General features: G+C 52.4%; 1 protein-coding gene across 1 annotated transcript in view; it reads left to right on the forward strand.

The window, feature by feature from the left end:
• Positions 1–26892, forward strand: part of CPAMD8 (C3 and PZP like alpha-2-macroglobulin domain containing 8) — a 97262-nt gene that overhangs the window by 36657 nt on the left and 33713 nt on the right. The window contains 10 exon segments of the mRNA XM_087443060.1: positions 2591–2730; positions 8272–8456; positions 9673–9845; positions 10379–10528; positions 10932–11092; positions 12523–12693; positions 20594–20610; positions 20780–21033; positions 21286–21291; positions 26277–26436. Of these exon segments, the coding sequence (XP_087299186.1) occupies positions 2591–2730; positions 8272–8456; positions 9673–9845; positions 10379–10528; positions 10932–11092; positions 12523–12693; positions 20594–20610; positions 20780–21033; positions 21286–21291; positions 26277–26436 (1417 nt within the window).

Consider the following 26892-nt stretch of genomic DNA (forward strand, 5'->3'; position numbering starts at 1 on the left):
CAGGTAGCACCACTGGCATCCGAGCTCCTGCTTTGGGGAAGTGAAAACCCCGGGGCTGTTTGATTGAAGGTGCAGTTTCAATACACTCACACAAAGGAAGTAAAGTCACAAGGTGTTTACTCACAGGTCCCAAAATGGGGGTGCGCTGAGCCGGGGGAGGGACAATCCTCCATCCCAGGTCACGGGCGAACCAGAGAGAGAGCAGGGCAGCAAGTGCCTGGTACTTGAAAGGTGGTTGGGGCAGTGGTCACCGATTTTCCTGGCCTCACTCCTAGTGGTTGTTCTAAAGGAGCCCCGGGACAGCACGGCAGGGGCTTGTGGTGGGCCTCCTGAGCCCAGGCCCTCGTCCGTGTGTCCAGACTCGGGCTGAGCAGGGTTGTAAACTGCTTACATGTAAAATGATGTCAGATGCTTAGGCAGCGACTCAAAACGGCTGTTTGCTCATCACGGGGGTCTCCGCAGGTGCACTCCCGACTGTGGGGAAGGCCAGCCGGGCTGCGTCTGGGGGGTGCAAGAGTGAGTGCAGGAGCCTGGAGGCCACAGTGTAACCAGGCCCTGCAGGTGCTCGTATTGCGGAGGACGTGGCTGCCGCCCCTCCCGGGGCACTTGGGGTGTACCTGGAAGGCCGCGCCTGGGACAGAGTCATCTGGTTTTAAGACCCAGTGGTCACTCCGGAGCCCATGATAGGAGGTGGTTGGGAAGGCCACAGGTGGGCAGGCAGGAGGCGGTGGTGGAGGGGGCACCGAGCCTGCAGCTATTCAGGTAGAATTGGCAGGACTTGGTGTCAGATTGGCAGGGGAGGGAGGCCCAAGAGTGACACGCAGGGTGTCCCAGCTCCTGGCTCTGTGACCGGGTGGTGGGCATGGCGGCCCCACAGACACTGGGGTGGCAGGGACAAGGGGGCAGCTGAGAATAAATGTGTAGGTGGGAGCCAAGGACACTTGTGGTCACTGTGCCCCCTGTGGGTGACACGTCCCTAAAGATTTTTAAGCACCAAAGCTAAAATCTGAGGAGTCCCTAGGCCACCCCCACATTTTACCAACTGGCTACAAATTCAAGGGTTTCCGCTACCCGACACCTCACAATTACAGTTTTTTTAAATGATTGAAAGACTCGCTTTTATTTTCATTAGTCCTTTAGCAATTAAGTAGCAGCAAAGTCCGCAAATGACTACAAAGGCCAGAATCAGCTGAATAAGTTTGTCTCCCATATATATATGTCCCCAAATTAGCTTTCCCCAAAAATGTCACTTATTGAAAAGATATTCTATTTCTATTCCCAAATACTTCTTAGGAAAAGGTCTGTGATTTTTTTTAAGGAGAATCAATTTTAAACATTTTTTAAATTGAGATATAATTGACATATAATGTTATATTAGTTTTGATTTGATATTTGTATAGATTGTGAAATGCGCACCACAGTAAGTCTAGTTAACATCTGTCACCACACATAGTTACAGATTTTTTTTCTTATGATGGGAGCTTTTAAGGTCTACTCTCTCAGCAGCTTCAAATACGCAATACAGTGTTGTTAACTGTAGTCACCGTGCTGGATGTTGCATCCCCAGGACTTATTTTGTAACTGAGAGTTTGTATCTTTTGCAATGACAATTTTATTATAGCAAAACCATACAAATTAGGACCAACCAAAGAGGGAGGCCTGTGGGCGAGAGCTGAGAGAGTCCCAAATGCGAAGCTTCGTGTGCCATCCCGGTGGAGCTGGTACACATCATCCTCCGGCTCCTCAGCGTGTGACAGTACACACAGAGACCTGCCAGTGAGGAGCTCACGCACACTTCTGTGTCCACAGTTTCTGTTGGGGTTTCATAATTTCCTAATTGGCCTGGTTGATTGAGTCATTGGCCGCTTGACTGAACACAGTCTGCAGCCGCCTCCTCTCCCCAGAGGTCCGCTGATACCATGTGGCTACAAGCCCCAACCCTCTAATCACTCAGGTAGTCTTTCCAATGTGGCTGCCCCCGTGACCCACCACAAATAATGAAGACACGCTCGTCACTTGGGGAAATTCCCGGACTTTAGAGGCCACTTCCCAGGAACTGGGACAAAGGCGGCCGACTTCTTTATTCTTTGTCACACAGAGGTCCTAGACGCCCCCTTCTGGTGTCTCCCTTGTGTTAGCTGCACTCTCTGAGCAGCAAGAGAAGGTGACAGGATCAACCCCCCAAAGGAGCACACACACTATCACGGCCCAGGCCGGGTCGGGGGGCAGGGGGAGGGCCAGAGCTCCAGGCGGAGCTGGTCTAGCACAGCCGCTCCCCCTCCTGCCCGCTGTCTCCTCTGTGTTCACTTCCCGGGCGGCTTATCCCCTCCTGCTGGAACCTGGGCACCTGCCCCTGCCTGAGCCAACGCCTGACACCCTGTGGCCAGTGCCGGACGCCTGCTTCCCACAGAGCTGAGGAACAGGCTAGCCACACTGGACCTCATTCTCTGAGCATTGTGGGGGGGGGTTCCCCAAAGGACAATTGGAGCCTAGGAGGGTCTGGCTGCAGGGCGGCCTGGGCAGAAGCATCCGTAAGACCCTCTTCTGATGCCAGGCACCCAGCCTTGACCAAGTACCCTCCATTCTTCAGACCAAGGTGATGGCAATCAACAGGAAGCCTGTGGGAGCCCGGTACCTGCCCAGCTACCTCTGTCTCAGCAGCTGGTGCTCCCCAAGCCAGTGTTACCTGCAGCTGCAGCTGCAGCCGCCGTCCCGGCCCCTGCAGGTACGGCTCTCAGCTGCTGCTCCTCCCAGGCAGGACAGGGCCCAGGAAGTGGCGTGCTCGCGCCTCCTGGGGACCTGCACGTGCCCCAGCAGGGCTGATGCTGCCGCCGGTGCCAGAGCCCCATTCGTCCAGCAAAGGGAGCTATTCTGCAGAGTAAATGCCCTGTAAGTTATTTACAATGGACGTTTAGGCTGTGGCCCACGTTTTACCGTGATAAACATGATTCCTGCCCTCAGGGTGCCACCGGGCCCAGGCCTGAGACCAGACCCCCTCACTGTTGGCCCGGGTTCCCCGCTGCCTGGAGCCTTTCACTTCTTGTTCGAAGGCACCGAGGGTTGCCCCACTCAGACACTACCAGACCCTTCCAGTCAAAGATGAGACTGACTTAGAGCTGGGTCTCCTGTTAATTCTTCTTGAGTTTGTTGTTTCACAATCCTAGTTAAGTAAGATGCATGGAGACGTGTGTGGAGATACGGATCTGTAAAAACTGAGCAGAGGCGTGGAGAGTTCCCACGCACCCTGTCCCTGCACAGTTTCCCCATCTTGCATTAGTTGTGACACGTTTGTCACAGTTGATAAGCCAGTGTCGATGCCGTATTATTAACTCAAGCCCGCAGTGCACACTAGGGCTCCCTCTCCTGGGCACGTTTTATGACCTAGGACGACGTCACGCATCCCTTAGGACAGTGTCGTACAGAGCGCTCTCACTGTCTCAGAAATCCCTGTGCTCCATCTAACCCCTGGCAACCGCTGCTCTTTTCCCTGTCTCTCTACTTTTGTGTTTTCCAGCATGTCCTGTGGTTGGAATCACACAGCCTTTTCAAATTGGCTTCTTTACTTAGCAATTTGCATTGAAGGTTCCTCTGTGTCTTTTCAGGACCTGAGAGCTGCTTTGATGTAAGTGAGAATAGCACTCTTGTATGTACGGAAGAACTGTAGCGTCCCTATTGAACAACACACATGCATGTGTTCAGTGAACAACACACATGCATGTGCTCAGTGAAGCACTCCGTTCACTCCCTTGACCGAGAGCGCCGAGGGCTGAGCCTGGCTGCCGTGGGTGGTGGCAGGCTCGCCAGCATCGCTCCTAATGGAAACCACTTGCCGTCCTGGCTCCCAGGCCCAACCGGCCCCGTAAACCTCTGGCACTCTTTTCCGAGAGCTGCTGCCCAGACCCAAGGCCACGAGTAGCCCCCGGGATGCAGCTCAGAGGACCCGCGGCGCTGGGCTGCTGATTCCCTGGGCCCAGCAGGCCTGTGCAGGGGTTACGAGAACAAGAACCACGGAGGAGATGGTGCCCAGGTTGGATGAACACACTGTTCTTGTTACAGTGCTGTTCACCCAGTGTCGCAGTGTGGGGAGGCCGGAGTTGGCTGCCTTCCCACGGGGCGGGAAGAGCCCTGTGTCCCAACTGCTGGTACCGCTCTTCCCAGTAGGTGAGGACTTGTCTGGGCCACTCAGACTTTCCTCTCTGAGGGGCATCTCCATCCTCCCTGAGTCGGTCAGCAGCTCCAGCTTCCCATGCCAAACCGTCGTTGAGGGGCCCTGGGCGAGACCTCAGGGCACTGAGGCAAGGTGGCTGTGGTTGGTCCAGCCGGCGCTCTATGTCAGGGCCCTTCCCCTTCCCCTGGCACCAAGGCACATGCAGGGAGGAGCTAGTCTGTAAACAGGGGCTGTCACCGCAGTCTTTTAGGGTTGCTTTGATGACATGGGGTTAGTGCATGAGAAGAGGAGAATGCTGTGTGTTCTATCCTTCTTTTTATCCAACATCTCAAACAGAAGGAGACTTTTGTTTGGGGTCTTTTTATAAGGGAGTCTTTTCACAAATTTAGAGAGAAATGGAAAAAAAGTAGTATAATAAACAACCATATGCCTTTCACCTAGATTTATGAATCAACATTTTGCCTCTACCCACCCATCCACTCGTTCATCCATCCATCCATCCATCAGCCCACCCATCCATCCATCTATCCCTCTATCTATTTCTCTGCACCTTTTTTGGCTGCAACATTTGCAAGTAAGTTACAGATATTATGATGTTTGACTCTTAAATACTTGAGCATAATATGTCCTAAAAATAACATTGTTCAACTTGACCTCAAGACCATTGTGACATCTCAGAAAATTACCTTAACTCAATCCTATTATTTAACTCACAGACAATATTCAGATTTTCGAAGGTGTCCTCAAGATGTAACTTCTATCTAACGTGTGCACACGCCCATGCATGTCTTCACAATTGTGTGCACTTGTCTGGGTGTGCATGTGAATGCATAGGCACCTGTGTGAGTGTGTGCATTCTATTCCTCTATTCAGGATCAGTTGACGTGTTGCATTTGGCCCTTCTGGTCTGTGGTTGCTCTTGATCTGGAACGGTGCCCTGCCTTTTCATCACCATGACTTTTGTGCAGAATCCGGGCCTACAGTCTTGTAGATTATCCTACAATCTGAATGGGATTCTGGTGAAAACACTGTCTGGCAAAATTACCACATCTGTGCTGTCCTCATCACATTCCATCCAGAGGCACCGATTCGCGCTGCCCCACCCTTGCTGAAGCTGATCTCATCTTTGGTCCCGTCTGGTTCCTATCAGCTCTTTCCCTCTGCACGTGAGACTAATAAATAATCTTAGGTGACACTCTGAGACCCCTGCCACAGTGTCCTGTCTCCCAGCCACCTTCCACCCAATGCCTTTAGCATTGTTGATGATGCTGTAATCAGTTATCCCACTGGGGCTGCATGATGGTGAATTATGAATTCTGTCATTCCTTCTACATTTATTAGCTGGCATTCTCTGTAAAAAAGTAATAATAATAGTAACTTTCCCTCTCTCTTTGCCATCATTTTTGTTGTTGTTTTGAGTATGACTATGGAATTCAGGACTCTTAAAAAAATTATCCAATATGTTATAATCTGTTACCATCATGCTTCTTCTTTTTGATTTTTACTTTTGGAATGATTTTAGATTCACAGAAGGTTTGCTCAGACAGTGCAGAGAGCTCCTGTATATCCTTCATCCAGCTTCGCCTAGTGTTTGTAATTTTTAAAAAGTTATTTGTCTTTTTGTTGTTAAGTTGTAAGGGTTCTTTATATATTCTGGACACTAGAATGGGTTAGTGGGTCGTCTTTTCACTTTCCTGACAGTTTCCTTTGATGCAACAAAAGTTTTGAATTTTGGTGAGATCCAATTGATCTCTTTTTGTTGTTGTTGCTTGTGCTTTTGGTGCCATGTCTAAAAGAAACCATTGCCAAATCCTAGGTCAGAAAGATTTACCCCACATTTTTTTTAAAGAGTTTTATAGTTTTAGCTCTTACATTCAGGTCTGTGATCCGTTTTGAGTTAATTTTTGCACATGGTGTGAGGTAGGGATCCAGCTTCACACTTTTGAGTTAATTTTTGCATATGGTGTGAGGTAGGGGTCCAGCTTCACTCTTTTGCATGTGGAGATCCAGTTGTCCCAGCACCGTCTGCTGAAGAGTGTTCTGTCCCCATTGAATGGTCTTGGCCCCATTGTGAAAAATCAGTCAGCCCTGGATGGGTGGGTTGCTGTCTGGACTCTCAGTTCCATCCATTGATCCATACGTCTACCCTTATGCGAGCACCACACTGCCTTGATGACTATAGCTTTGTAGTAGGTTTTGAAATCAGCAAGTGTGAGTCCTCCAACTTTGTTCTTTTTCAAGATTGTTTTGGTTGTCCTGGATCCTTTGCATTTCCATGTGAATTTTAGGATCTGCCTTTCTCTTTTGGCAAAAAAGGCTATTGGCATTTTGATAGGCTTCCCCCCAGTGTTACAAAACTGTGGTACATTTGTCAAAACTAAGAAATCAACACCAGACGTTGCTATTAACTAAACTCCACACTTTATTTAAATTTCACCAGTTTTTCCACTCTTGCCTTTTTCTGGTCCAGGATCCCAATCAGGATCCCACATTGCATTTCTTCTCCTCCAATCTGATGGTTTCTTGGTCTTTCATGACTTTGACACTCTTGAAGAGTTCACTCTTCTTTCTGTGATTCAAATTTCCCAAATTTGACTCTGGGAGTGCCTTCGGGCCAACTCCTTAAATAGATGGGTTCTTGTCTTCAGGAGGAGATAGATGACATTTATTAACCACCCACAGTGAACAGGGATGTGGTGTCGAACATGGCGCATTCGTCATCTCATTGGATCCTCAGGACCGTCTGTCCAAGAGATATGACCTTCTTTTACAGAAGGGGAAACTGAGGCTCAGAGAGATGAAATGACTTGCCCAAGGGCCCACCACAAGAATGAGGCTCACCAGAGTCCACTCCAGGTTTCCTTCCTCTGGGTGTTTAGGGCAGTCCAGATGTTTGGGAAGAGTCATGGACTGCAAAACATGGGGCATAGGAAGGAACATCTAGTGTAAGGGCCCAGAGGATGACTCCCTTGCAGCCTGCGGCCTCAGTGTTGGACCTGGTTAGACTCCAAGCCACCAGGGAGGTCACAGGACCTGAGAGGCCTCAGCTGGAACACAGGGAATGAGGGCAGCTTGGAGGTTAAGCATGGGGCTCTGACATCAGCCCTCCTGGGTTTGAATCCTGCTCCTGCCACTCACTGACATGGGGACGAGACTGAGCCTCATTTTCCTCCTCTGGAAACTTGGGGATTATGAGAGGACCCAACTCATCGAGTGCGCATCTGATGAGAAGGCCCAGCCCATTGCCAGCACTGGCACCTGTAAAGTTAGGGAATAGTCTCCAAGACCATACTCCTTCCTGACACCAATTTCAGAGTTTGGGAGTCCCCAAACCACCCTCAGTTTCTTTAATCTCTAGGAGGACTCACAGAATCACTGAAAACTGTTATGCTATAGTTACCATTTATTACAGTGACAGATAACAGATTAAAATCAGCCCAGGAAGGAGATGCAGGGGGCAGGGTCCAGGAGACCTCTGAGCGTGAGCTTGCAGATGTCCTCTCCCCGCAGAATCGTGGGCAGTGTCACTTTCCGAGCAATGATGTGTGACCACATGCATGGTGTACTGCCAACCAGGGATGCTCACCTGAGCCTCAGTGTCCACAGATTTTATAAGGGGTCAGTCACATAGACATCACTGATCACTGCGTGGCTGACCTCAGTCCCAGCCCCTCCAGAGGCCAAGTTGAGATAGCATGGCTCAAGGCCCCACCATAGATCATATTGTCAGTATCTGGTATGGCCCAAGACCCCAGGCAAACAAGGACTTATCAGGCAGGACATTTCAACGGCTTAGAGATCACCTCTCAGGAGCTGGGGGCAGAGGCCAGACCTTTCTTCAGGCCAGGTTCAATTCTTTTCTGCACGACACCTCACTGAGAGCTTGCACGCCGTTATCACATTGCATCTGCACCACACTCCCACTTATAGAGTGGCAGCTGAGGCTGCCAAGGGGACGTGGCTACAGCCAGGACAGGATGCGGGGCAGTCTTCCCTGAGGCCAGCACTCCTCCTTCAGCTGTCCCAGCCTCCCTATGCCCCCAGTGTGCCCCAAGGCAGCAGTGTTCCCAGGCAGAGCCCCCCATGCTGTATATTTCCTACAGGTCGGGGGGGGAAGCCCATTTTCCTGTGAAGTCCACGTGTCCCTGCAATTTCACTCTGTACTACGAGGTGGCTGCAAGGGGCAACATTGTGTTCTCAGGCCAGCAGCCTGCCCACATCACCCAGCAGAGAAGCAAGCCGGCGAGCCTGGAGAAACCCATTTGCTTAATACACCTTTCCGAGACAGGTGAGCCAGGCGAGACAGGCCCCAGTCTCCTTCTAAACCACTGAGACTGGGACGGGCGCCCTAGCAAGGAAGGGTAAGCAGGATGCAGCCGAGAGGGCGTTCGCCTCAGGGCTGAGGGCGTGTGTCCTGGGCGAGACGGGGCTGGGGCCAGGAGAGTGGGCAGTGACCAGCTGCTGGGGGCAGCTCCTCTCAAGGCCATCCTCACTGCCTGTCTGCAGGGGACAAGGGGGCGGCCAGCCAAGGGCTGGGCCCCTGTGCTGGCCCACACTGTGTGATGGTGCCAGCTGCCAGCGCCCCTCTCTGCCTTTGCCCAGGCTGCTCCCCACCTAGGAGTCCTTCTCCTCCCTCTCCTTGACTCCACGTGCTCCTCACGAGACCCGGCTCCTCCTCTGGGCCTTCCGCAGCTCCCTGCTCTTCACAACCCTTCTGCCTAAAGCAGGGTCCCCAAGGAGGAGACTGGAGACATCTGAGGGGCAGGTCATCCTCTGTGGTGGGCCGTCCTGTGCACTGTAGGGTGTGGGCAGCATCCCTGGGCTCCACCCACCAGATGCCAGTAGCCCCCCACTCACACACAATATGACAACCTGAAGTCTCCGGATATCGCCTATGTCCCTAGAGGGAAAAGTCACCTCATGGTGAGAATCACTGAGAGAGAGAGACAGAGATTCCTAGATAGAGAGATAGATTCATAGAGAGACAGAGATTCATAGACAGAGAGAGATTCATAGATAGATAGATTCATAGAGAGAGAGAGAGACAGACAGACAGGAAGACAGTGTCTCTCTGATGCTAAGTCGCTTTCTCCCTCCCAGCACCACTGACACCTGGGAAGGATCACTCTCTGGAGGCTCTCCTGTGCACTGTAGGATGTTGAGCAGGATCCCTAGCCCCCACCCACTAGATGCCAGTAGCAACTCCAAGTCATAACAATGAAAAATGTCCCCAGACGTTGCCAAATGTCCCCTGGGGGGCAGCACCACCCCCGTTGAGAACCGCTGGCCTGGATGGTGCTCTGGGCAGCGTGCCCCTGCATCCTCTTGGGTTTCCCTGCCGGGTGAAATGACTGGAGATGTGAGTATCCGTGGAGCACTTGCCCGGGGCCAGCCCTGGGCTGGGACCTCCTCATGCTGTGCCCCGTGTCGTCCCCACGGCAGCCTGGGGTCCCACTGTGGGATGCTCAGTTCTCAAGACTCTTCCCACCTTTGGCTTGTCTTAGAGCCCCCTCCAGCTCCAGCAGCTGAGGTCAGTGTGTGCATGACCTCTCTCCGGCTGGCAGTGACCCCCAGCACGGTCCGCCTTGGCCACCTGCTGGTCTTCTATGTCAGGGAGAATGGAGAAGGGGTCGCCGACAGCCTCCAGTTCGCTGTTGAGACCATCTTTGAAAACCAGGTGGGGCATTTGGGGAGGGAGGGGGGACGGGCAAGTGCCATCATCAGGGGCAGGGGGCTCCAGGGTGGGCTGTGCACAGCTGCCACTCGGACTCCATGTGGTGTCACAGGCAGGACTTGTAAGGGCTGCCCTGTCTTCAGGAGTAATTGGAACGTAAATGGCGTCTTACCGGAGCCCCTCCAAAAGTCCCCCAGGTGGGAGTGCACTCCTCCCACGCAGGGACAGCGGCCAGCTGTTCTCTGTCCCCACTGGCCTCCAGACTGAAGGGACACCACTCGTGTCCCCAACAGCAGGCTCAGCCTCTGCCCCCTCCCTGCATACTTCGAGGTTCGGCAACATGCCCTCGGCCGGCGCCCGTCTCCACCCCCCCATTCTCTCTACCAGCCTAGTTCCTGTCACTCTGCCCCGTGCCCTTGTCCTCCCCACCGGCGGCAGGGCCAGGGGCCCAGCTGAGCTGGTGGAGCCCGAGTCTCTGGTGGGTGAGGCGGGAGCGTTTGGCCCAGCTCCTGATTTCTCTGCTGGTTTGGTCCCAGGTTTCACTGACATATTCAGCGAATGAGACCCGACCCGGGGAGCTTGTTGACCTGCGGGTGAGGGCTGCGAGGGACAGCAGCGTGTGTGTGGCCGTGGCTGATAAGAGCGTCTACCTGCTCGGCTCTGAGTTTCGGCTGACTCCTGCCCAGGTGAGCGAGGCCTTTGGGCGCTGGGCTCTAGCACCTCTGCGAGGGGCTCTCCCTTCCTCGCTCCCTTTCCAATAAGTGAAGAGCCGCTGTGAATCCGATCCTCTGTATTCATTGGGTTCATTTCTCAGTGAGCCCAGCCCTTGTCACTGCTTTGGTGCAGTTGAAAGATCTTGGAGTCAAATTCATCAGACCCTTGCTACCTGATGATGTCCTGGTCCCACCTCTCCGACCCATCTGCCCATCTTTACAATGGGCTAATGCCACCAGTGCCTGTGTCCTAAGATTGTCTCCAAGTGATACACTTGAAAGGAGGCTGAGATGGGAGCACGCCCGACCCACGAGAGCCAGTTTGGGTTGAAAAGAGACCCTCAGCTGCCTGGTGTCCACTCCCCTTTGCCTGTAGATTTTCCAGGAATTGGAAAATTACGATGTTTCTGACACCTTTGGGGTGTCCAGAGAGGATGGACCCTTCTGGTGGGCCGGGCTGACGGCCCGACGACGCCAGCGCTCCTCCATCTTCGCGTGGCCCTGGGGCGTCACCAAGGACTCCGGGTTCCCCTTCGCCATAAGGAGAGGTGGTCTTGGACCCCACCACCCCTTTCTGAGCTCCTCTCAGAGTGAAGCAAAGGGTCTCAGGGATACAGAGATGGGTCAGGGCGGAAATTTCCAGACTTTTATTGCTGCAGGACTCATTTTCATTTCTCCGCAGTGAAAGCTTGTAAGCAGACCCGCCCACATGGCAGAGCTGAGGAGCGCAGACTGTCAGGGGTGTCAGTGGAGACCTTGGATTGTTAGGGAGCCATGCCCTGGGGGGTATGCTGGAAGGACAACCTTCACACTGGGAGCAGGGGGCTGTGTCCTCAGGCGGCAGGGTCCCCCTCGCTGACATTCGTAGCCCACATCGTCCCTCTTCTTCCCGGCTGTGGGGGCTGGAGGTGCAGCATGCACAAGCCTCGCTCTAGGTCACGCCGGAAGCCCATGTGAGCATGCTGGTAGTCTCCACTCAAATGCACGTCCCATCTGAGGGTGCTTTTCATCCCAGTGTTAAAATCATTTAAAAGGCATCCTTTTCCTCCCTTTTTTATTATGGAAAATTTTCAAACATACAGAAAAGTTGAACCAAATTAGTGAACCCGTGTAGATCCACCACCTGGATCCCACAATTAACATTTTCCTGTATCTGAATATATATATATATACACTTGAACAAATGACGTTTCAATGACACGGTTGTTGATGCCTGGCCATTTGAACCCCTGGGCCCTGCCTGCTTTTGGAATTAAGAGGTGACGCTGTGAGTCAAAGTAACTTGGTTGAAATTCCTTATTTACAGAGCGGTTGGCCCGTCCAGGGTGGGGCTTGTCCTCCATCCAGTTGTTCCTGACAGCGAGCACAGTGATGGAGATGACCATGGCGTAACAATGGCGGCCCACCATCCCCGGCCCTTGGTCTGGATCAGGCACTTCACCAATTGATTTTTTTTGATTGAGGCGAAGTTCACATAGCATAAAATTCACTATTCTAAGGTGGACGATTCAGTGGCATTTAGCACACTCACAATGTTGTGCAACTGTCACCTCTATCTAGTTCCAGGACATTCCATCACCCCAAAAGGAGGACCCGTCCCCATGGGCAGTCACTCCCCATCCCCGTCCCCTAGCCCCTGGTGACCACTAATCTGCTTTCTGTCTCTATGGATTTTCCTGTTTCTGGATGTTTCATATAAATAGAATCATACACTATGTGGCGTTTTGTGCCTGGGCCACAAATGTGCTGGCCTTCCCTCTGCTCTGCCCTGCCTGGTCACTGGGTCCCATGACCCCCTTAGTCTGTGTCACAAGCCCGGAGCAGAGGACTGATTTCCCCAGGGCCATGGCGTAGCAGCGATGTTGGACCAGTGACCCCAGGGTGATGGGACCGTTATTCATTCCCATTTGCCTCTGGGACCATCACATCGACATCCCCACGTGGGTCTGGACGTTGTCTGTTGCCTAGGAGACGGGACTGGTGGTGATGACAGACCTGGTGAGCCTGAACCACCGACGGGACAGCGGCCTGTACACTGATGATGCTGTCCCTGCCTTCCAGCCCCACACGGGGAGCCTGATGGCAGCAGCGTCCTCCAGACGGCCTCCCAGGTAACTGCTGCTGCCTCGAGCAGGGTTGTCTAACCTCATGCTGTTGACGTTCAGGGCTGGATCATTCTCTGTGGTGGGGCCATCCAGTGCACTATAGGGTGTTGAGCAGCATCACTGGCCTCCACCCACCAGATGCTAGTAACACCCCTCCCCCCAGTTGTGACAACCAAAAATGTCTTCAGACATCGCCCAGTGTCCCCTTCGGGGCAAAGTCACCACTGGCCTGGTGGGCTGGGGCACTGAGCACTTCGGCGCCATCCCTCCAAGTTCTTGGCCCCGTCCCAGTGCATGAGGTTGAGGGTGCAGAGAGAGAAAGGTGCATCAGGGGAGCAAAACTGCCTGGGGAACAGAGGGATTGGGGCAGGTGGGAAGCTGGGTCTCCACTTAGAAAATTCTTTCTAGTACCCTTTCTCCCTCCTCCTACCATTCCCTCCCTCTTCCTTCTCTTCCTCTCTCTTCCCCCTTCCCCTCCAACTCTCTGCCTTCTCAAGTTGGACACCAAGTAGTTACTTTTCAGTCTTTCTTATTTTAACTCCAAACATTTAAGCCTTTTGAAGGTTAGGAATTTCCCCTGGAGTGCTGCTTTGGCTGCACCTGAGTTGTGCTGTGAAGTGTTTCCATTGTTACTCGGTTCCAGATAGATTCTCATTTGTGGAATGATTCCCTTTTTGAGCTGTGACTTGTGCAGAAGTGTTTTAAATTTTCAAGGGATATTTTAAATGATTATTTTTTTTTTTGGGTGAGGAGGATTAGCCCTGAGCTAACATCTGTTGCCAATCCTCCTCTTTTTGCTGAGGAAGATTGGCCTTGGGTTAACATCTGTGCCCATCTTCCTCTACTGTATATGGGACACCTGCCACAGCATGGCTTGACAAGCGGTGCATCAGTGTACACCCGGGATCCAAACCTGTGGACCCCGGGCTGCTGAAGTGGAGCACATGCACTTAACTGCTGTGCCACCAGGCCGGACCCTAAATGATTATTTTTTATATTTTGCATATTTGTGTTGAATGTGCATCATGGCCAGCAAACATGGTCTGTATGATATCCACCATCTGGTTTTTATTTTGGAGACTGGCTGTGTGGTCAGTTTTTGTAAATGTTCACGTCTACTTGAAAAGAATGGGTGCAGGGCTCTCTATGCGTACTTTCAATCAAGCATGTTGATAGTGGTGCCCGAGTCCTCCACATCTTTGCTCATTTGTTGTTTGTTTGTTTGCTAGCATCAATTACTGAGGGAGAGGAGTTCATGTCTCCCCTGGGATTTGTGGCTTTGTCCCTGGAGTCCTGGAGACCTTCGTTTCACAGGAGGTGATGTTTTCTGCTCTCTCTTATCTCCCCCTTTCTCCTCTCCCTTCTGCTTCCCTTCCACCCCTCTGTCTTCTCTCTCACCCCCTTCATTCCTCTGCCTCTCCCTCTGGCTCCTCAGCCCCACATCTCAGCCAGCCAGCGTGGGAAGGGGAAGGGTGTTTGAAGACCCTTTGAAGTCGCCTCCCCCCTCTCTCTGGGCTTAGGGCTGTGTCGACCAGGGCAGGCAGGCCTTCAATGCATGTCTCCCGCCCACTCATCTGAGAGGAGGCACAGGACCAAGGGGAGCCAGGAATGGGGTCCGTGTGGTCAGCAGTACCTCAGTATCTGAGTCTCTCCAGCAACCTTGAGGGTGTGTCCCAGACTCCTTAGCCCTTGTTCTGAGCCAGAAGTGGCCTCGAGGACCTCCCATGCCTGGCAGGGCTGTCCATGAAAGCCCTCTCCATCTTTCAAGCCCTCTCTGCCCAGATCTGGATCCCGGGTACCTCGGTCCCCTGGGTTCTTTCTGCCTGGGCCACACATTTAGCAGGAGTGTCATAGGCCCACAAAGTTCCTAGTTTTCAAACTCCAAATCAGGATGTGGGCAGACCAGGCTCCCCCCTACGATACTTTGGATGCACACGGAAGCGTTTCCAGGATGTGGTTGGATGAGGGAGGAGGAATACTGGCCCCTGGGCTTCCACCAGCCAGATGCCATCCCAGGGGCCCTGACCCTCCCCTGTGCAGGCCTCCTGAGAGCTTGGAGTGGGTATGGAAGCAGCCTTCTGAAACCCAAAACTATGAAGGCAATTGTAAATTCCAATGCAGAAAGGTGTGAGAAATGCCTTAAAAAGCAAGTGTCTGTGCCTTTTTGTAATTGGACAATGCATCCTTATTCTGAACACAAGATATACTTCTTAACCATATGTGAGTGGTTAAAAGGTTTTCAAACAGTATGAAAGGGTATATAATGAAATGGAAGTCCCCCTCCCACCCCCAGACCCTCCATTCCTTTCTTAGAGGCAACCATGATCAGTAACTCTTAGATGTCCTTCTAGAAATTTTTTGTGCATATACAAGAATTTAAAAAAACACACAAGTGGGAGAATACCATAATACGGTTCTGTACCTTCCTTTATTATGTCAACAATAAGTCTTGGAGACCATTCCATGTCAGTACACGGACACTTACCTCCCTCTTTTTCACTGACATGTAGTAGTCCACTGTTTGAGTGTACTATCGTTTGATTAACCAGGTGCCCTATTGATGGAGGTATCGGCTGTTTGCTAATTCTAACAGTGCTGCCATGAACCACTCCATCTGTCAGTCTTTGCACACGTTTCTATGGATATTTCTAGGGTGCATTACTACGAGAAATATTGCAGGTTGAAAGTATGTGAGCATTTTTAATTTTGAGAGGTTTTGCCAAATTTCTAGTAGGGCTTACTTACATGTAACACAAAATCTACCATCTTAACCATTTTTAAATGTACGGTTCAGTGGTATTAAGTGTATTCACATTGTTGTGCAACCATCATCACCATTCATCCACAGAACTCTTCATCTTCCCAAACCGAAACTCTGTCCCCACTAAACACTAACTCCCCATCCCCCTCTGTTATGAGAGGTTCGGGGATTCGATCGGAGATGTAAAAGACACTTTCCACTCTAAACAAATGGACTGAAGGTATATTTTATTATATAGAGGATAGTAAAGGCGATAGTCTGCAAACAGATCCAAATAGGTCAAATATTAAGAGGGAAAAAACATCAGCCCGACTGGAAAGGGAAAACACCCACATCGGCTGAAGAGAAATGACACAAATCAACCGGAAAGAGAAACACCAGGTTGACCGAAAAGAGAACACATCAAATCAATTACTTCATATCAAATCAATTACTTCATATCAAATCAATTACTCACACTATCCACGCCCCACTGCCGGGAGAGCCCTGTCAATCGACGCGGCTGGGCAAGGATCACACGTCCTGGGCAAGGTGTCCCTTCTACAGGTGGAACTCTCACCAGGTCTCAGTCTCTAGCAGTTTTTATACCATCAGTAATTTTCAGAGTAAGCAATTACAGAGTTTGCAGAGCAAGCGTTTAGTGTTCCCATGCACAAATGGTTATCAGTGGCGTACGTGCACTGAGCCCCCTGGCTAACGTCCCAGCCCAGTAGTTGTGTACGTGCATTGTTCTCTTTGGTTATCGTCTTAGCCTGGCACAGATGGCCAGTCCATCCCGTGCTACGACGCTCCAAGAGCCTTGAAATGTTACAACTTGCAACTCTCTCTGTGGGAGAAAGGCCAGTTCCCACCACGCAGAAAGCAGCTTTTATATTTCTTTTTGTGCTGGTGGCTGTAGATCAATGGAGCTGCCAAACATGGCTGTACTCATGTCAAGACACCCTCCCCCAGCCCCTGGCACCCTCCATGCTACATTCTGTCTCTATGAATCTGACTCCTCTAGGGCTCTCGTATAAGTGGAATCACACAGTATTTGTCCTTTTGTGTCTGGCTTATTTCACTCAGTATAATGCCCTCAAGGTACATCCATGTTGTAGCAGGTGTCAGAATGTCCTTCCTCTTTAAGGCTGAATAGTCCATTGCATGGAGGGACCACATTTGTTTATCCATTTGTCCTTCAGTGGACACTTGAGTTGCTTCCACCTTTTGGCTGTTATGAATGGTCCTGCTATGAACATAGGCATGCACATATCTCTTTGAGATTCTGCTTTTAATTCTCTTGGGTATATACCCAGAAGTGGAATTGCTGGGTCATGTGGTGATTCTGTTTCATTTTTTGAGGAATCACCATACTGTTTTCCACAGCAGCTGCACCATTTTACTTTCCCACCAACAGTGCACAAGGGCTCCTCTTTAAATCTTTGATAGAATTCACCAGTAAAGCCATCAGGTCCAGAACTTTTCTTCTTTGATTACTGAATCAATCTCCTTACTAGTCATAGATATATTCAGATTTTCTATTTCTTTGTGATTTAGTCTTGGTAGGTTTTGTGTTTTAGGAATTTGTGCATTTCATCTCAGTTATCCAAGTTGTTGGCATACAGCTGTTCATTGTTCTCTTTTATAATCCTTTTTATTTCTGTAGAATTGTTAGTAATATCCCCACGTTTATTTCTGATGTTAGTAATGAGTCTTCTCTCTTTTTTTTCTTAGTCCATCTAGCTAAAAGTTTATGAATTTTAATGATCTTTTCAAACAACCAACTTTCGGTTTTGTTGATTTTCTCTATCATTTTTCTATTTTTTATTTCATTTGTCTCTGCTGTGATCTCTATTATTTTCTTCCCTCTGCTTTCTTATTACTTCCTTCTGTTATTCTTTTTTAAGTTCTTTAAGTTGTAAAGTTAGGTTGTTTATTTGAGATCTTTCTTCTTTTTTAATGTAAGCATTTATAGCTATAAATTTCCACGTGAGCACTGCTTTTGCTGCATCCCGTGAGTGTTGATGTGTTATGTTTTTGTTTTCATTCATCTCTAGGTATTTTAAAATTTCCCTTTTGATCTCCTCTTTGGTCCTCTGGTTGTTTAAGAATATGTTGTTTAATCTTCACAAGTGTGTGAATTTTTCAGGTTTTTTTTCTCCTATTGATTTCTGACTTCATCCTATTGTGGTAGGAGAAGATACTTTCTGTGATATGTATCTTTTCAAATCTATTGAGACTTAATCTGTAGCTTAACATGTGGTCTATCCTGGAAATGTCCCATGTGCATTTGAGAAGACTGTGTATTCTATTGTTGGGTGGAGTGTTCCGTGTGTGTCTGTTGATCTAGTTGGTTTATGTTGTTTAAGTCCTCTGTTTCCTTGTCTTTTGCCTGATTGTTCTAGCTGTTACCGAGGGTGGAGTATTGAAGTCTCTGTTATTGTAGCTATTAGTTTCTCACTTCAGTTCTGTCCATTTTTGCTTTATGTATTTTGATGGTTAGTTATCAGGTGTGTACATATTTATTATTGTTATATATTTTGCTGTACTGAATCTTTTATTAGTACATAATGTCCTTCTTTGTCTCTTGTAAGCTTTTTGATTTAAAGTCCATTTTGTCTGATACTAGTATGGCCATCCCAGCTCTCTCTTGGTTATTGTTTGCATGGAATAGCTTTTTCCATTCTTTCACTTTTAATACATTGTGTCTTTGGATCTAAAGTGAGTTTCTTGTAGACAGCAAATAGTTGGATTATGTTTTTTTATACACTCTGCCAATCTCTGTCTTTTGATTGGAGAGTTTAATCCATTTACTTTTAACGTAATTGCCGGTAAGGAGGGACTTACTTCTGTCGTTGTGCTATTTGTTTTCTCTATGCCTTATAGCATTTTTGAGATGTCGGCACAGGGCAAGGACCTTGCTTGGGGCACACAGCAGGGACTGGGGACAGCATCCTGGCTCTAGTGCCCAGGAGGCTCTGTCCTGGACTACACTGCCCACTGCCCCTCTGTGGGTCCTTGGGGTAGTCATAGTGCCTTGCACAGCTCCTGGCCCACAGCAAGAGGCCGGCCAGGCTGGTGGGGCAACAGCTGCCCCTCTTGTGGTTATTTCCGGCAGAGGGCGCAGCCTGAGCCGGGTGGGCAGAGCGGGGCCTGTCGGGAGCATGAAAGCTGCACGTGGCCCCAGCAGTTGAGTGGGGTTTGAGGGCCGAGACGCACGCACATGGGATAGTTTGGAGCTGTCAGGAGAGAGCCGCTCAGCTGTCAGCTGAGCTGGAGAGAGAGAACTGGGCTGTCAGGTGTCAGAGTGGCTGATTAAAGCAACAACAGGAAGCCACAGTGAAAGTAATGGTGAAGCCTTTCATCACTTACTGTGACGTATAAGCAAGAGGCTAAACCAGTGCAAGCCCAACTCCCCCTGTTCTGTTTCCCCGTGGAACAGCCCACCTGGCAGGTGTATCAGCACAGACGTGGGGGTCATACTATCGAGCCAGCCCTGAACAAAACGCTCCAGTAGTTTTGTGGACCCTGAGGTTAGGGGGACAGAAGGGGAGAGGACTTGGAGTGGGAAAGTCCTGGGTGCTGAGCCAAATTAGGGAGAAATGTCTTGATAAGGAGACCTGGGGATGGAGGTGGTGGTGGGGGGGGGCGGAGCTGGGAGTGCAAATGTGCAAAGAGCCTGCTGGCCAGGGGCCCTGAGTCCTTGACTGCAACTCTCTTCAGAGACCGCAGTGTACAGGCTGTGCCCTAGTCCGGTGTGGGGGGCCGCAGCTTCGCCCGTGAGGCCTGCCGGCTGAAGCCTTGGTAATTGTGATCAGGCCTGAAAAATCCCACCTAGGTTCTTAACAGGGAGCCAGGCTCCTCAGGAGTCAGTGGGCCAAGGATGCCAAGCCAGGAAGTGTGGATGTCCCCCTGGGGGGTGAGCGGGTGACACCTGATGTGCACAAAACAGCTGTGACCCTAGAAAGCTGGTGAAAATTCTGCCAAATGGGAAGAAGCTGAGCTTGAGTTGTCACAGGGGTGACAGCATGTGGCCCTCATGGAGGCGACGGTAGATGCTGCAGGTCGTGCAGGGCCCGACGGGGTCAGCTCCTGGGAAGTGGGGTCACCGCATGCTGCAGCCTAGGTGTCTGGCCGGGCGGGTTGAGGCCCGACGGGGTCAGGCTCCTGGGAAGTGGACAGAGGCCGGCAGGTGGGTGAGGAACAGCCAGGCACCCTGCCAGGCCAGGGGTGATCTGGGCTTCATGCCTTGGGCTTCTCAGGTTGTAGGTTTTATTCTCCAATGACGACACTTGCACCAAATGCTAAGACAAATCTCAAAAGGACGTCCTGGAAATACAAGAGAGACCACAGAGTTTGTCCCCCAGAGCCAGCCTGGAGTGACAGTTGTGTCATTGGCTGGAGGCAGGGGGAACCTTGCGTGCATCTTGCGCAGCGCTGTCCAATAGAAACATACCGTGAGCCGCATACGTGATTTCAGATTTCCTAGTGCCGCGTTGTAAAGGGTAACAAGAAACAGGTGAAGTTCCTTTAAATCATATATTTTATTTAACCCAATATATATTCAAAATGTTGTTGTTTCAACATGTAATCAACGTAAAAAATTATTGATGAGACATTTTATATTCTTTTCTTTTTGGTACTGTCTGAGTGTCCTGTGGCTGCTGTAACAAATGACCACAAATGGGGGGCCTGAAACAACAGACATTTATTCTCTCACGGTTCTGGAGGCCAGAAGTCTGAGATCAAGGTGTGGGCAGGGCTGCGCTCCCTCCAAAGGCTCTAGGGGAGGAGGCTTTCTCACCTCTTCCAGTTTCTGGGGGCTCCAGGCCTCCTCGGCTTGTGGCCACATGGCTCCCATCTCTGCCTCTGTCTTCACACGGCCGTCTTCCCTCTGTGTCTGAATATCCCTCTTCTTGTTAGGACACCCGTCATTGGACTACGGCATACCCCACTCCAGTGTGATCTCATCTTAACTAATTACATCTGCAAAGGCCTTGTTTCCAATTAAGGTCACTTTCATAGGTACCGGGGGTGAGGACTTGGACATACCTTTCTGGCAGACATGAACATGCCCTAAGTGACCGGTCACTTCTCAATTCAGCGTCTCTCTCCCCTAAACTGGGTGGAACGCGCACTGCCACAGTTTGCATCTCTGAACCCATGTTTTTTGTTGTCCTCCTGTGTCCGCAGTCCTGAGAGCTGGTCATGTTTCTGGTTACGGCCAGTCAGGGCTGATGGATGGCTTTGTCCTTTCACACATTCTGTGATGCCTTAAGTGCTTATTTCCAAGCTGTGGGGGGCACCTCCCTGGGCCCCAAGACCATGCGACCAGAGTCCTCCGTTCCTCCTTGGCCCCGCAGCATGGTCCCGGAGAAGGGCCCACGGGTTGTCTGTCTCTCCGCAGTGACCCGTCCGGTGAGGAGACACTCAGCATGCAGGTCCCCAACTCCATCACCAGCTGGGTGGGTGAGGCTGTGGGTCTGTCTGCTGCACGGGGCCTGGGTGTCGCCGAGCCTGCCCTGCTGAAGACCTTCAAGCCCTTCTTCGTAGACTTCACACTGCCCTCCCACGTGGTCCGCGGGGAGCAGGCCCAGATCCCGCTCAGCGTCTACAGCTACATGGGCACCTGCGCCAAAGGTACTGCCCCCCGCCAGCCTTCCCTATGCCGGGGTGGGGCCAGCATCCATGGCTTCAGGAGGCAGGGGCAGGATGGGGTCATCCTGGGGGGGTGTGGGGGGCAGCATCTGTGACAGTGAGGAGGCAGGGGCAGGATGGGGTCATCCTGGGGGAGTGTGGGGGGCAGCATCTGTGACAGTGGGGAGGCAGGGGCGGGATGGGGTCATCCTGGGGAGTGTGGGGGCAGCATCTGTGACAGTGGGGAGGCAGAGGTGGGATGGGGTCATCCTGGGGGTGTGGGGGCAGCATCTGTGACACTGGGGAGGCAGAGGTGGGATGGGGTAATCCGGGGAGTGTGGGGGCAGCATCTGTGACAGTGGGGAGGCAGAGGTGGGATGGGGTAGTCTGGGGGAGTGTGGGGGCAGCATCTGTGACAGTGGGGAGGCAGAGGTGGGATGGGGTCATCCTGGGGGTGTGGGGGCAGCATCTGTGACAGTGGGGAGGCAGAGGTGGGATGGGGTCATCCTGGGGGTGTGGGGGCAGCATCTGTGACAGTGGGGAGGCAGAGGTGGGATGGGGTCATCCTGGGGGGGCAGTGGGGGGCAGCATCTGTGATACCGGGGAGGCAGAGGTGGGATGGGGTCAGCTGTAATTCACCAGCCATCTAAGCTGGGGCTGGGCAGGGATGTGGGCACGGGGTGAGGAGGAGTCGGGGTGACAGACATGATGGAGGCCCCATCTCTGACTCCTGGCCTGCACAGCGTGGGGGACGTGTATTATACATAATGGCATGGAGCAGGGGTCAGCAAACTTTCTCTGTAAGTGGCCAGATAGTAATATTCAGTCTTTGCCGGCTGGACGGTCTCCATCGGAGCTAGTCAGTTGGGCCGCTGTAGCGGGAAGGCAGCTGTAGACGATATACACGTGAATGGGCGTGGCTGGGTGCCCATGAATCTTCATTTCTGGACACCGAAAGTTGAATTTCATATAATTTTCATGTGTCACAGAATATCATTCTTCTTTTGATTTTTATTTCCCCCCAATCATTTAGAAAATGTGGAAACCATTCTTAGCTCCCTGGTCTTACACAAACGGGCGGTGGGTCAGGGCCGGCTCAGGTTGTGCGGACCCGAGCACAGAGGCAGGAAATGCTGGAAGTGAAGAGTGTGGGGCTCCGCATCGCGGTTTCTACTTATGAGCTCGCCGACCTTGGCTGGGCTGTTCCTCCTGACGGCATGTCCGTTTCCACAGACGCCAGAGAGGGGGTCCCCGGCGTTTAGTATTAATGCGCTAGCGCGCGTCAGGGCTCAGAACAGTGACCACGGCCATCCTGCGGAGCTGGCTGATGCTGCCGTGGGGGTTCCTGCACCTGCAGGGGCCGTGCGGGGGCCATGGTTCCCTCTGGGAGGAGGGGGAAAATGCTACTGCCTCAGTTTCTTGTGGCTGCTGTAACAAAGTAGCACAAACCAGGTGGCTTAAAACAATAGACGTTTCTTCCCTCCCAGTTCCAGAGGCCAGAGTCCAAGGCCAGGGTGTGGGCAGGGCTGGCTCCCTCTGGAGGCTGAGGGGGAGTCTGTCTCAGGCCTCTCTCCTGGCGGCTGCTGGCAGTCCTTGGTGTTCCTTGGCTTGTGGCTGCTTTGCTCCCATCTCTGCCTCCGTCTCCACACAGTCTTCTTCCCTCTGTGTGTCTTCACATCGTCTTCCCTCTGTGAATATCTCTGTGTCCAAATTTCCTCTTATAAGGACCCCAGCCATATTGAATTAGGGTCCACGCTAATGACCTCCTCGTAACTTGATGACGTCTATAGAGACCCTATTTCCAGGTAAGGTCACATTTATAGGTACCAGGGGTTAGGACTTCAACGTGTCTTTTGGGGGGATGCAATTTAACCCACAACAGCTACCCCGGGGAGGTGGGATTGGGGCTGACCTTGGAGGCTGGGGAGATTTCAGACCCTGGTGATGAGGAGGGATGGCAGGCAAGGTGGAGGGACCCTTGAGGCCCCAGATCAGTCGGGGCACAATGGGGATTGGGTGTCTGGGGGGACCTGTGCATTGGTGCAGCTTGGGGAGGCCAGGGGCCCCTGTCCTCCCCCACCTTTGTAATCTTTAAGCACCATCTCAGCCTGGATATCAGCTGGCGGGTGGAGGAAGGGAGGGGAGGACGGCGCTCGGTGGTTAGGGGCAGCCATCAGGGGTGGGGGTTGGGAGCCGAGGCTGCGGGCAGATTGATGAGCAGGGTGTGGGGTCAGGAGGCCGACTGGGAGCACGCCTACTCTCTACAGGTCGGACCAGGGGTCTGACTGCAGGTCTTAGCCTCACCCTGGTGACCCGAGCACTGCAGACATGGCTGACATCCTCCTGGCCCTGCCTGTGTGCGTGGGGACCCCCAAGGCCACGGCTCATTCCACGCTGAGGGCAGAAGATGTGAGCTGCACCTCCAGACCAAAGACACCATGGAAACCAAGAGATTTCACCCCCAAAAAACAGATTTCCTGCTTTTCTTGAAAAATGAGGACATCTGGCCAGGGAGTGGATGGAAGGGCACCAAGGCTGCTGGGGGGTGGGGGTCCTGGGTGGAGGTGGCGCAGCCCCCACGACACAGCTGTAAGCCCAGCACATCTGCTCCTTGCTGCCCCCAGAAGACCCTCTGGGCTTTAGCTTGGCGATTTTGCCTCAGTTTCCCTATCTGTAAACTGGGCATGAGAGCTCAGCCTGGCACACTCACCCTTGCAGGCTAATCTGGGGCAGGAGGGAGAGAGCAGATTCCAGGCCCCTCGTGAGTCTTGAAGGGACGGCAGCTGTGGGCTGGGATCATTTCCAAGCCTGGCCTGGAGCTGGGGACAGCAGCACGCTGAGTCCCAGCTCAGAGGGGACCTTACAGCAAACGCTTTACTCCTTTTCTCCTTTGCAAATTCTGTACCGCCACTGAAGAGTGTGTCTGCCCAAGAAGCTGTTGCGGGTAATGCCAGTGACAGTCTCGGGGCCAGTAAAGGCCCTCCTGCTTGGCTGTCTGCCTGGCACAGCACAAGTTTCATGCTGGTCTCTGCGTCTGACTTCCCGATGCTTGTTGGACTGTATACAAGAGCCACATGTAGTGGACTGTCACAGATGACCTTCTTGTTCCTTGGGTCTTTAATTAAAGGAAAATGTCAACTGGAAAAAAAAAAAACGGTTACTGTAGGTTCCAGAATAGAAACGAAACACCCAGAGGCCACAGAAAGGAATTCCTGGGTGTAAAATGTTGGTGATCCTAATTCACTGTCACTCAAAAGCAGTCCCCCGAGTCCCTGCTGTGTGCCAGGCCTTGTGCAGGCATCAGGGGAGCCTGGTGCCCAGGACGTGCGGTCCCCCCGTGCCCAGCCTCAGAGCTCTGACACCCCTGACTTGGCTTTCTTGGGCTCGCACCTCTGCAGCTGGCGCTGGGCTGACGGTTTACCTGCCTCAAGCACCCGCGTGAGCTGTGGAAGGAGAGGCTGTGATGGAATCGCTCCTGGATGGGAAGCTCAGAGATGCATTGTCACATGTCCGTGGTCCCCCAGGAAGTGGGTGGCAGAGCTGTGTTAGAACTGGGTGTCGGCAGAGAGCCAGGGAAGCCCCAAGAAGGGGCAACTCCCCTGAATGTGGGAGTCTTCGGGCGATGTTTGAGCCGGCACCAGGGCCTGGAAGGGCATTCCTGGATGAGGGAACAGCATGCACAAGTGACAGAGGTGGGAGGCAGCCTGGCCTGTCCCAGGACTCCCATGACGCAGTCTGGCTGGCCTTTAGCGGGTGGTGGAGAGAGGTGGGAAAGCTGAAGAGAAGGGGGAGATCAGAGGCTCGTGCTCTCGTCTGAGGGAGAGCTGCTGCGGCGGGCACCAAGGCAGTAGCCATGGGGCGGCCTGGAGGGGGCCAAGCAGGACAAGTGCAACAGGTCCAGAGTGGTCATCCAGGAGCAGTGCCCCAAAGCCCAGTACCTTTGTGATCCGTCTTTTGCTATTCCTTTGTATAGTTTATGGCTGGGAGGATAGGACCACAGTTTCAAAGAGCCGGAATAAGTGCAGACTGTCCCTGATCTGTAGGGTGCCCCCAAGGGAGGCTCCCCCCACATCTGCAGCCAGGACCCCAGGTGCCGTTTCAGCTCCAAGCACGTACTGGCCGCTGGCTTGTCAGGCTGGAAGAAGGAAGCCCTGGTGGACAGTGTGTGTGTTCAGGGATGGCCACACTCCAATTTTAGGAGCACCCCTGCCCTGCGCCTGTCCCCGAAGCGCCAGGAAAACAGGCCCACCTGGCCCCTCAGCACAGACAGCTGGGTCTTCCACCCAGGACCCGGAAAACGTGTCTCACTGACACTTGGCTCTTGAGTTTCTTCTTGCCTCCCTGGAAGAACGCCATCTTGAGAGTGATGTGGGAGCCCCTGAAGCACCCTTCACCAGCCGTTTGCACTTAGGTGTGGCCAGGCCTGTCCTGGGGCAGGATTCAGATGCTCTGTCACACTTGCCACTGTAGATTTTCCTCATGTCCTTCCTTCTGCCTCACACCTGAGTACATGTGTGACCCCGGCGTGTGACACTCTGAGGCCCAGTGCTCGCATGTGTCTTGTTCGGCTCTTTTCCTTTAGCTCCAGGCAGGGCACCTGCACCTACCACGTGCTTCATATGTGCTGGTTGGACATACAGATGTGGAGTGAAGAGCCTGTTCTAGATGGGCTCATGTGCATCCACGTGCATGCACACATGCATACAGAGACACGAGTGTGCACACACACACATGTGTATGCAGCCATGCTTGCACACATGGGCACAGACACTAGGCTTCATATGCATGCACTCACACATTGTGCACATGTACCTGAATGCACATGTGTGTGCATGTGCCATGCTTGCACATATGCACACGTGTGCGCACACAGAGCTCTTTTATGATGCTGTGGCTCTCTGGTGGGAGAGAGGTCAGAGGAGGTGCTTTGCAGGGCCTGCAGGGGGAGTGGGTCCTCCCGTCCAACACCCAGGGTGGACGTGGCAGGAGAGACTGCCCTTGAACTGACCTTGGTCCCGAGGGGGAGCTGGACCTGTGGGGATGTGGGAGGCCGAGGGAAGGAGGGCTCCCCACAGGACAGTGGTGAGGAGTTCTTGTGATCAGAAATGGAAAGGGGACTTTCCAAGGAGACCGTGGCTTTCAGAGAGGGCTGACAAGGAGGGTGGTGTTCGTGGGTGGTGGGGGTTGCTAGTAAGGGGCACAGATTCCAGGCACCATGGGCGCCTGCCACTCTCTGCAGGTGTACGTGAAGATCTCGGTTCCTAAGGGCATCCAATTTATTGGACATCCTGGCAGACGTCATCTGACCAAGAAGACATGCATGGTCCCTGGGGAGGCCGAGTCTACCTGGGTGGTTCTGTCCTTCAGCGACCTGGGGATCAGCAACATCACAGGTGAGGGCCCCATGCTTCTTCTGGCATCCTCCACCTCTAGGCCACCAAGGGGTCCAGGTGCTGACCCCAAGTGTGGGCAAGGGGTGGGTAGGGCAGAAAGTGAGGTCAGGACTGTCATGAAGGACAGGATGGCAGCCCGGGGATGCAGGCCAGAGGGAATGGTCAGGAGGTGGGGGGAGGTGGTCCTGGGGAGTGGGGTCTGGGGCCTCACCTTGCAGAGAGTTGGGCTTCTAAGGTGCCAAACGAACGTAGCACACACATGTGTGCATACTCAGACACACAGACGCGTACACAAACATGCACACACAAGTGCATGCACGAAACACACATGCATATGTATGCATGCACACAACACACACAGAAACATGCAGCACAGGTATGCACACATGCACAAGCATATGCACAGACATGCATGCTCACACACGTGCACGTCTGCACCCCTGTGACACGGTAGTGGGGGCA

The sequence above is a fragment of the Ceratotherium simum genome, chromosome 18, assembly GCF_057802395.1.
Source record: "Ceratotherium simum simum isolate JZ-2026a chromosome 18, ASM5780239v1, whole genome shotgun sequence".
In the NCBI taxonomy this organism is placed as follows: Eukaryota; Metazoa; Chordata; class Mammalia; order Perissodactyla; family Rhinocerotidae; genus Ceratotherium; species Ceratotherium simum.